Raw genomic sequence first — 12359 nt, forward strand, 5'->3', positions numbered from 1 at the left:
CATATTGCATGTGTCCATTTTTCGCGATTTGTTTCATTGTTAGTAGTTATATTTTATCCTCAATAAAATACAATAAACTATTTGAATTTTTAATGAAGATGTGCTGCCTTGAACTTTTTTAACTGTTAAATTGGCAATGCAAGATTAACAGTGTTACATTATTTAATTTGATTTGCAATCAGAACGATGTCATTATTTCACGTAAATGTTTGAACTGCTCAAAGTTCATATATACGGTCTGAAGAAATTATGGTCTGTATCGGATTATTCCCGTACTAGCCTATACAAGGGAGGCAAACCACCGTGCCTGTGCGGAGTATAGTCAAACTATACACATTTCCAACATGGCAGGGCAAGCTAGTGACAAGGTAACAGTATTTTTCAAACATTGAGTCAGCTTGAAAGTTAGCTCTTATTTTAATATTTAAGCTCACACAGTATTTTCCTAACTTATTTCATTTGTTTTTCTAGATGAAAGAAAAGGTGTTTGGTTAAGAGCACGTTATAATCTGTAATCATTTCGTTATACACCCGCATAACTATGTAATCGTGTGTTTGATCAAGCATAGCGACTTTTATAGTTTCGCCAAGCGATTTTCAATAACATTCATATATACTGTATCGAATTGTTTTGTTTGCTTAGTTAAGTTGTGTAATGTGTTACAACAATTCTTATTGATGTTTGTTTATATTCTTAAGAAAGGGTGATTCGGTCGGTGATGTAGCTAAAGTGGATGTCGATGTTGTTGTCATGTAGACTCATTTACTCAAATGTAATATTAATTGTTCCAAAATGTAGTTTTAAAATAGTGTAATCAAAGTCGAATAAGTAATGACTGTCGAATACTCTTTCTCTTAAATCTCATGAAAAGCTTTTCGAGACGAAAAAAAATGATTTCTTTAGACTTTTACAGTTGTGGTCAGGTACTACACTGGGTCCAGAAAAGAGGCTGTTGGATCTGTCATAACAATTAACAGGGTAGTACTAATTAATGACGATACAGATAAAAATTGCTGTTGTCAGGATCTAAATCATGTGAATCATTTCCATCAAATGATATTGTGATCAAATGTAAAAAAGTGATACCCGTTACTGAAATACTTGTTCATAAATGCGTTCATGACCTATAGTGTACTGTAGGTAGAAAATAGAGGGGATCTATCCTCAGGCTCAGAGCTCTCCAAGCCTCTCTCTTCTGTCATTCATTAGTCTGTCCCACACCCTCTCTCCAGATAACCATATTAACAACTTATGCCAGTTATTTTCTATTTACTCCATTTCTTTGTTTATTTAGTTTATGATAAATATATGCCTGTTTCTGAAAAGATGAAATTTGGAATATTATCATCTGTCATCTGTATCAGGTCTCTTTGCTAAGAAACAATATCCCTTCCTTTGGCAGACGTGCCCATTTGTCTAAACATGTCCCTTTTCCTATTGATATGTAAGAAACTCCTGTATGGATCACAATATTGGACTGCCAGCTTGTTCATATATGATTCTATCCTAGAGTGAAAACAAGATTTGAAAAAATATAATAATTTATTTTCCTGGAAAAATTCTGTAAAAATGAAAAAATATGAACTTATGGTTTTAAGAATCTAATCCATGAATAACATTTTTGAAGTCCTAATAACAAAATGTTCTTCTGATTTTAAGTTCAAATCCCAACGAGGATTCCAAGATGGAAGACGATGACGTATGTTGTAACCTGTAGTGTTGAAGTCTACAGTTCTTTGTAGAAACAAGAATTATCATTCCGGTTTAGGAAATCTGAATAAATTTTTATAAAAACTGTCCTTGTTCAACAGTTTCACATGAGCACACATATTTTCCAGGGAAAAAGAATTAATTCTTTTGAATCCAAGTAATTTGAAATAACTCCAAAGAGCACAACATAAACATTCCAGTGTAAAGAAAAAGCCCAGCTACTACTGAGAATATCTCTCCAAAACAAAGGTTATATCGTATTTCAAAATGCAAAAAGGGGGTCACGTGATCTTGTTCCAGAACCTCATCAAAATTATGTACTTGTTAAAGATTTTGTACACCCAGTGTGGCCCTGATGAAAACCAATCATTTTTCTCTAAGAAATAAATAGTAAAAAATTGTTCACATCTTAAACACATAGTCCCATCATGACCTCGACAACAACCAATCATTTTAAAATAAAAATAGAACTTATTTACGTGGTTGCTACTAATTTTGAATCAAGGTCAGGATCTAGATCAACACCAGGGTATTTACTAAAACAGTCAAGGTCAAACTATTTTTGGGAAAAAGTATCATCTCCATGAATAAATTTACATTACAATAGTATGTAATGAAAAATGAGAAAAAATTAATACTGACAGGTAATTAAATTGAAATAAATATATATTAAATCAGATATAATTAAATCAAATATACATAACAATGGTTGTACATGAAAATATTATCCAGCTGTCTTCCATTATGACCACTACAATTGCCATCTTAAAATCTTTGATTTGGATAGTTGGCTGGTAATATTAACCTGTTCAAGCTGTTTCTTCATCAGAAGACTTCTTATTGTGTTCAGTTGAATGACATTTTTCTCTGTAAAGAAATTTATTGTGTTTTTACAGATAGTCTATGTGGCATGTTTATTTGTGCCACTTAGGCATGTGCAACCTACAATCATTGGGCCAGATATGGCCAGAGGCCTGGTTTTAGCTGCTTATTTCAAACATGATTTTTCTAGTTTTAAAGTAGAATTCGCTTTTCTCCTGACTTGAATCAGATTTTTCTTGATATAGTCCATTTTTTAAATCATCTCCGATCAAGATTTTTAAAAACGGTCAGTCCGCTCCCATTCCGCAATGACCCTTGTAAATTATTCGTTCTGTATATATGAGTTAGCATACAACTCTCGTAAAAAGTATTATGATTGGTCAAAGGTCTAAATTCATCCAGTGAATCTTTGTGTAATAGAAAGAAGAAGCATGCTTGCAAAATATGGCATCCTGAGTTGTTGAGAGAGACCATGACATGAAAACTTTAGATAAAGGTTTAAAATACATATGGAAATGGGAATGGCTGGAGCGAAAAGTTGATGGCAATTTAGCTGGTCAGTTTATAAGAAAACTGAACACTAGAGGACTGGCATTTTGTGACCTCTGCAATAAAGATCTGAATTAAGGTAATCGCAGTTGGAAGAGTTTGGAACAGCACCTACAAAAAAAGTTACATACAGACGAATGGAAGCTCAGAAGGCATCTGGAAAAAGTGCAGTTAATTACTGTAAGAAGAACGATTTCTTGCACGAGAGAACAGATGTAGCCTTCTGTCAGAATATGCACACTGCATGTCGCCAAACACCAGCTTGAAAGGAAAAAAACTCTCATTGCGAAGGGAAACAAATGACTGCACATTGAGCCAAAAAAAGTCAGTGGTGACAAAAAGGAAGGGTAAAAAACATCTATGCCAAAGCCACAAAAAGAGCTTGATATCAATAGGTTGTGTCCACTGGAGACAAAGACAAGTGAATGTATGTGATTAGTTGTATATAGTTGATGGACTTGGGTGTTTATTTTACAGATTTGTTATGAAAAGAGAAAAGTATAATATATTTACTGCAAAAATTGAGAAATTGTTGTGACTTATTTATGATGTGAACACTGACATGTACATGAAATAACTTCATCATCAATAGTATTGGAGAACAAATTCATGTGATGATAAATATTGTGAGATTATTGAAATCAAGTTGAACATTTTTGGTAAGTTTATTAGTTTTTCAAATGATTATTTTTGTTTATTTTATGATCATAAGTTGCAGCAGGAGCAGTTTTTTGGCTTCCCCTCCAGACCCCGTTTGGGGAGGACGCTCAAACCTCGCTTGTGGCTTTAAATATCAGTTATCAGGCCCATGCCCTGGAGAAGGTTGCACATGTCTGACCTTGAACAAGAGTGCTCGCAATAAAATGGATGCCTTATTAAGAAAGATAGTTTGTGTGATGCATATTGTTGTTGTTATAGGGTTTAACGCCATTTTTCAGCACATTTTCGCCATTTTCTGTACATGGCAGCCAGTATGCAAAGTGGGAGGAAGAACACGGGGGAAAAAACCACCGACCCACGAGAATATACTGACACGCTTTCTCACATGTCCACATTGGCTGAGCCTGAGACTTGAACCCATGCAGACAGAGGTGAACTGTAACAGTGAGCACTTTAGACCACTTGGCCACTCAGGACCCTTGTGATGCATATATTTTAGTCAATATGATAATACAGGTTTTACAAATTTAAAGCAGCATGCTTGAATTATCAATAAGTCAGCTTTTATTCAGAGTCTTCAGCATTTGTATAATTTAACTCTGGATAGTGTCATTTTGTTATTGGGTGTTTTCGTCAGGTTATGTGATTGTGTTGATCCCCACTAAATTTAATGCACACATCCTAAAAAACAATCCTGAGGTGTGCACACAAAAATGCATTCAGTTTTTTTGTTGTTATGAGCATAATGAAACACTACAACATATATTAGTGTTAGCAAAGTCTAATGCAATCATAGAAGTGCTTGACTTGTAGATCAATCAATCAATCACTTCAGTCAAGCAATTACTAAGTGACCATTTTCCAATCTTTTGCCCCAAATCCCAATTTGTAAAAATGCCAAAAAATACCTTCTGAGATACGATGGCTGCAGAAAGAGGGCAAAAGTTATGCAGAAATTCTGCAAGGAATACACTACAGTCAAACAAGGAAAATCTGTCATTTTTCCATTTTTTAAATATTTTTTAAATATTTTTGTTAATTAAATTGACACTAAATATCAGCATAAAAGATGAAAATAGAAAATTATAGATTTTCTCAGTCTAATTCTAGTATATAGTTTTCACATTAAGTAAATAGCATAAGACAACAGAGTTGCCACTTCTTTGGAAAAGTTTTTTTAAGTATATGGTCACAAACATTGATAATAATTTGTTTTCTCCAGATCCTATTTGTTTCCTTTGGGATTGAGATTTCCATACCATTTAAGGTACATGTAGCAGGTCTGTTTATACTATACATATTCTCACATTACCTTTTGTAATCAATTCATCTTTAACAGTAGCAACAAGCATCATGGTTTTCAGTATAAAAATTAGTTGACTAATCCATTAATATTCATCGGCCCACTGAAAATTACATCTACTCCACCACAATGTCCATAGACTCGGTTTGCATTTAATCTCCATCAAGTCACTTACCTCATCAAAAATGGACACTAGGTTGTGATTGCCTACCTAATCTGGCATATTTACATTTGTTTTTTAAAAATTCAAGAAATGGTATTCGGATGAGATGTGTTCTCGTTCTTTGAGATGCCAAGAATGTAACCATGACAGTTAAAAATGGTTGTCTCAAATGCAGCCTTAGTTTTGGCTGTTAAATGTAGTTTAGTACATATGATGTAGTACCATTGTCACATTACATGATTGCTGCTGCTGTACCACTGATGAAGATAAACAGCTGAACATTAATTTTTTCTTTATTAATATGTATTTGTCACTTGTGTTTGTTGAGCCGTACTATAAGTCATCTGTATTCATATTTTTCATATGTAAAAACGGCTCCTTTAATTAAATTATTTCAGTGATGACTCATTGCCCTACAACATTTATTATAAAAATTCTTTTCAAATTGATAATTTGTTCATTAATTAATAAATTGTGTAGTTGCGTAAATTTAGTCGATTTTGTCATTACAGGTAATTGATTTCAGTGAAAATTATATCATTATTGCTTTAGGTGTGTTGTCAGACTAGAAAATATGTTACACTAACTGCCAGCAGCGACATCCAAGTTCATCTTGGGAGACTACCACAAACCTGGAATGTTCTGAATGGCTAATACATTACTTCAAAATGGATATTAATTGCCATCTAGAAGTTTTTATAGGCAATAACTTTGGTCTTTGCTAGTGCTAATGTAGACATAGCTGGACATGCAATAAAGAAAGAATAATAATGCCTATTTTTATTTTTTCCTGAAGAAAAAGCATGCCCAAAGACTGCATGGATTCCAAGATTTAGGGCAATTTAGGAGACCACATATAGTGAGAAGCCTACAATCGTGCACACAGGGTGCAACACAGCAGTAGGGATATCTTCTTGCATCTCGGCCATATATATCTGTATGTATGGGCGTAATTACCCATCCCTCCAATCCAGTTTCAGTGTGACACTTTCTTTTTGCTAAAGCATTTATTTTCTTTCAGAAGGGCGAGTTTATCGCACAGCCATCATTTGATTACTCCTTGAACGAAGAGTCACGACTGTTTGATGAGGGGTCAGACCATGGGAGACTGGAAAGTAAGTACTGATATGTATGGTTCCCTTCCAAAAGATGGAGCTTCTGTACTCTTGGGATCAGACCAATTTAAATACAGGATACAGATCTAATATGAATTTATACAGTACAGTCTTGTCTCATCAAGACACAAAGATTAACTAAAGGATATCCATGGGAATGGCCAGAATTTGCAAACAAAGTATAGCATAGACAGTGAAAAATGAATTAATTTTTGAACAGGTCCACTCTTTCACAAATTGAAATCTAGCATTTCTTTTACTCTTCAAGTAATATTGAGATACTCAGGCAATCTATTTTTCATGGTAGACCCTTAAATTTTCAAATTGCCCATTTTTAGTGTGTAAATTTTACACTGCTTTGTGTAAGAAACCTTGACATTGGTCTGTCACATGCTCTTTTTCTGAACCAGGGTGATCCCATGAATTTGGAATCAGACATATTTCAGCAGGATCTTAGTAAAATGCTGATTATTTGCTGATGTCTTTCCATTGCTGAGCGCTGTATCTGATAGACCTGATGCTAACATGCTGAACTTTGTATTTAGCCATTCATTTAATCCATATATGAAATTTAATGACACAATGTAAAACATCTATTTTAGCATTGCCAGTCAAAGCAAGCTGTAAATTATTGATATTATTTTAGAATTTCAAGCCCAGTACGAAACACTGTACCAAAAATACTGGTCACTTTATGAATGTACTTTTTGTGAGAATCTCATTGTGTGAAATTATGCGTTGTCATTTGTGGATATATGTGAACTGTTAAAATTTGTGTGTGTATGCCAGAGAGAGAGAGGGAGAGAGAGATGTAAGAAGGTGTGTCACTCTAGATATATATGAACTGTAAGAGAAAGAAAATGTGTGTAATTGTGTTTATATGCCATTGTTGATGTACATGAACTTTGTGGAAATGACAGCTGTGTAAGAATATGTGTGTAATTATATGTACAATATATTTCATTATGAATTTATGTCAGCTGTTTGAGAATGTGTATGTATGTCACTGTGAATGTATATGAACTCTGTGTATATCATTGTGTATGAATGTCATTGTGAATGTATATGAACTCTGTGTGTATATCATTATCATTGTGTATGAATGTGTATGTATGTCATTGTGAATGTATATGAACTCTAAGAATATGTGTATATCATTGTGTATGTATATCATTGTGAATATATATGAACTCTATGTATACACATTCATACACAATGATATACACATATTCTTAGAGTTCATACACATTCACACTGTGTATGAATGTTAATTGTAAAATTGTGTACAGTCCTAAGTAAGCATAGTTTTATTGGACACACATTCTGTTAACCTTTATCTCCATACAACAATTATAAGCATTTGAATGGAAATGGAACTGCTCATGTATTATAATATATCAACTATTCTTCCCTAATTTTTATACTAATAATAAGCAAAAGTGTCAATACTGAAGCGAGGAAGGGCATCTGACATGTGTACATGTCATCATGAGAATAGTGTCTAAGCTGTAATCAGTATGGACATAAAAAGAAACTATTTATGGTTACTAGGTAGATTAAGTAAGAGACTGCCACTGATTTAAACTATAATAAAGTTCCAACTCTTGTAGACATTTAAGCAATGCAAACACTGATAGCCTTTAATCTGTGACCACCAGTACCTAAAGCAATGTGTCAAATGACTTGACTGGTCATAGTATTTATACTGACCCTGGAGTGACTCAGTGTCAATGCATGATTATGTACATAACTGTAATGATAAATATCAGAATGTGCAATACACTTGTTCTTATCAAGCTATGTTTATTGATGTTGCCAGTATGACAGAAACTAATTTGTCCGAGACTAATGGTCAATCTTGTATGAAACCAGTCACAGCTGTAAGTATTATAAGTGATAACAGCAAATCCTCAAACATTATATTTACTTCTACTCCACAAGATCTGGTTAAGAAAGGGCATCATATGACTATGATCTGGGCATCATACAGTTATCATCTGGTTAGGAAAGGGCATCATACAAATGTCATCTGGTTAAGAAAGGGCATCATACAAGTGTTATCTGGTTAAGTAAGGGCATCATATGACTGATCTGGTTAAGAAAGGGCATCATACAAGTGTCATTGGGTTAAGAAAGGGCATCATACAAGTGTCATCTGGTTAAGAAAGGGCATCATACAGTTGTCATCAAGTTAAGAAAGGGCATCATTGAAGTGTGATCTGGTTAAGAAAGGACATCATACACTACAGTTGTCATCTGGTTAAGATAGGGCATCATACAAGTGTCATCAGGTTAAGAAATGGCATTATGCAGGTGTCATCTGGTTAAGAAAGGGCATCATGTGCAGGGTTCCCATGCTACTGGGAAGTCGAGGAAAAAGTTGGGAGAAATGATAATTTTTTTTCCTGACCATGGAAAGTCCTTGAATTATGCAAATATTGATGAAAGTCTGGGAAGACCAGGAATTTTCCGCCACCACTTGATTCTCGAAACAGTCACTTAATTGAGTCACAGCTGAACTGATCGTGAGTTACATTTATTAAGTTCTAACCAGAATATTCAGAGGGTGCAGTATGGATCATTTGGGTGCTTGCAATAAACATACATGCCGAGTCAAACCAAATGCTCACTGGATTAGATTTGTCTAGTAGACTTTTATGTTCAAACTCAGCTCGATATCCATATCTTTCGTTACATAGAAGGTAAAAAAACCAGTCTAGCATCACAAGAGGACAACATGGTCGTGGCAAAGCTTAGCCGCTTACCGGATGGAAGTGCAAGCTTAAACGTTATTAGATCAAGTGATACATGCATAAAATCGATATGAAAATTACTTTTTTTCTCAGAAATTGTGAGGATTAAAATTGATATGTCGTTATCTGCTGAAAGACAAGATAAAACTACGGTGTTGATGAAATATTACCTGGTACTTGTGATTTGCAATTGCTAGTCACATGAGTACACAAATCTAAGTTGTATGCTGGTTGTAATAAAAATACAAAAACGAAAGAATACAAAATTCTCCTTATTTATTTCTGAGAACAAGAAGTTTTGTATTATTACGTGACTACCACGTTGACATGTGCTCTCTGGTTGATAAATCATACTGGCCAGATTGCTGGCTTTTACAAAAAGAGTCTGACTTCAATTTAGTATAGTTGAATTTCTGTACAACAACTATAAAAATGACTTTGTTGTTGATATCATGTTACTATTGGACTTCCGATGTTGTGCGAGTACAAGTTCAGGTTTCATCTATGCTGTAGTTTCATCTAGTCTGTCAGCGGATTAAAAACATAACGTTTATAATACTTGCCATTTCTGAGAAAATAAATCATTTTCCTATCGATTTCATGCAGGTATGAGTCAATAAAATACAAGTTAAAATTTGCCAGGCCAACTGTTAAGCGACTACCATATGTTGCTATCCACAGTGGCAGCAAATCCCAAATTTTCGATATGCAATTGCAATGACCCCACACCACAACCTAAATGTCCAAATATGAAAAATAGAGTGGGAATATTCGGAGGAAACCCAGATTAGAGAATGGACTGCTGTTTGTTTGAAGCCAAATTTTTACTCCAAATTGTTGGTTGAGTCTCAGAGCTGAAATGAGAAATTGTTGTCCATTGTATTACATATTAAAAAACATTATGAGCCCCTGTATCAATATTTAGTCTATACAACAGTATATAATTTTGAAGGTTTTTTTGTCAAAATTTAAATCGACCTGTTTCAAATGTTTTTTAAATGATGGAAGTTTAACCAGATCATCTTAATGAGATGGGTTGTTTGAAAAATCTTGTTTGGGACTTTATTGGCACAGATAAATTTAGGGTTAAACTCTTTTCGTTTCAAGACAAGATTTTAATTATTTGCATTTATTGTTTTTTTATCCTGTAATAGGAAATGTTTACTTTCTATAAGATGCATTTTATATATATATATATATATATATATATATATATATATATATATATATATATATATATATATATATATATATATATATATAATTCATTAGAATTAAAGGTTTGAAAGGAAACAATTTACAGTCAAACCCACTTATCTCGACCTCGGTTATCTCGACAACCCGCTTATGTCGAGCGTTTTGGTCCGGTCCCGAAAAAATTCTTCTTTGTTATGCTATTTTTTACCCGCTTATCTCGACCTCTGTTAAGTCGATAACCCGGTTATGTCGGGCATAAGTTTCGGTCCGAAGTAACACGTGGACCCGCTTAATTCGACGAAATGCAACTTTTTAACGTCAATCTCACAGAAATTGTACAAGAAATAGCAAAAGCGATCGATTTTCAGGCACAATTTTGGTCCGTTACGGCAGTAGTCACATGTTTATTTCATATTCTTTCTATTTTTGGTTCGTAAGAGTAGCTTAATCGATTAGTTTATTAAGAATATATTATGTTCACTACATAAAATATTCAAGGATTCACAAAGACAAGAGTGTGTACAAATTACAATGTAACTTTATTTTACGAAAACGCAGAATCTTAGATGTCAGCTACATGTGTATTTTATCATTTCCCTTTTATTTCTTAAGGTACATTTCAGATATGAATTATGTTCCGAAGTACATGTATACAAGAAACAACAATCAAGGAGATACAAGTAATGAAATATTATGTACATGTACACATTAATAATCAATGTGCAGACGGAAAAGTGCTGATCGGCTGAATATTCAGGTCATGAAATTGCTCCATGTGCACGTAATATCATGACGATTTATTGTATAGCATTTTATGACAAAATAGCCAAACATGTCAGCAATATTTTCAAAATATCTAGGAATTATAAACTGAACATAATGTAGTGGAAATACAAAAATATACGGTAAAATTACCTACACGTACATGTACAATAAACGCATACTATATATGAATAAAAAAATGAATACATGTACTTTTTTCATTTTGAATCTATACATCTATAAAACACACAAGTACATAAACATATCATAATGTGCACTACATTATTTTTGTAGAAAATATGAAGTAATATCAGTCTGCTTTTGTTTACTCCGGTGCTGATTTGTAACGAACGATTCAAAAGCACTTACGTTTTCATACATATGCTCGGCACCATCGACACTTGCCACAAACAATTTCATTTTTTTAATGCATTCAGCCATTTCACTGTAGCTTGGGATAGTGATAGGCTGATCATCATCATCATCATCATCATCATCTTGCTTGCATGATTGTATCTGCTTCGTTGTCACCGATTGGATTATTTCCTCATCAGTAAGTTCACCATAGGCATTGGCATCATCATCCACGTGAACATAATTAGAAAATTCATCCCGAGCAATGCCTATGGAGTCCGCAATCTCATCAGCCATCGCTTCAAGACCTATTTCTGATTGAGGCTCTTTAATTTCTTGTGCAATTAAACACTGCTGGTGAAATTCTTCATCAGAAATTTCCGGAAAAATACAATGGAACCAGCAGTTTTGAATGGTTTTCGGCGATACACTGTTCCAAGCTGCACGGGCATACATGATGGCGTCTAGCAGAGTTGGTTTATAGGATCGCTTTTCCTCAACTGCAAGCAAATAATTGCAAACTAAAGCTTTCCGATAATGGATTTTAAAAGCCTGAATTATTCCTTGGTCGAGTGGCTGAAGCTTACTGGTAGCATTGGGAGGAAGAAAATACACTGTGATTGCTTGTAACCCTTCTACACGTGGGTGAGCACGGCAGTTGTCTATTATCAATGCGATCTTTCGTTTTTCAAACTGTAAGTGGCGATCTAACTTGCGTAACCAGCTGGTAAAGATATCACCTGTCATCCAGCTATTTGACTGGCTTTTATAGTCAACGGGGAGAGAAGACCTATTCAGGTTTTTGAAGCATCTTGGATTTTCTGATTTTCCTATTATTAATGGCTTGATCTTGTCACTTCCATCCATATTTCCATGTACATGTATTTTCAAAAACATTTATTGATCTTTATCTGCGAGATACTGTCATATATTAACCTGGATATAATACAATCTTGGTTATTTTGCACCT

The 12359-nt window shown here is 34.1% G+C and overlaps 1 protein-coding gene across 2 annotated transcripts in view; it reads left to right on the top strand.

Moving 5' to 3' along the window:
* Window positions 1-307: 307 nt before the first annotated feature.
* Window positions 308-12359, top strand: part of LOC149804841 (FERM domain-containing protein 8-like) — a 94035-nt gene continuing 81983 nt past the window's right edge. For both annotated transcript variants that reach the window (XM_089945192.1, XM_089945199.1), the window contains exons 1-2: window positions 308-368; window positions 6230-6323. In XM_089945192.1, the coding sequence (XP_089801318.1) occupies window positions 345-368; window positions 6230-6323 (118 nt within the window). In that variant the 5' untranslated portion in view covers window positions 308-344. The remainder of the gene's footprint in view (window positions 369-6229; window positions 6324-12359) is intronic.

The sequence above is a fragment of the Sinohyriopsis cumingii genome, chromosome 2 (assembly GCF_028554795.1).
Source record: "Sinohyriopsis cumingii isolate HCF-2022 chromosome 2, ASM2855479v2, whole genome shotgun sequence".
Classification (NCBI taxonomy): domain Eukaryota; kingdom Metazoa; phylum Mollusca; class Bivalvia; order Unionida; family Unionidae; genus Sinohyriopsis; species Sinohyriopsis cumingii.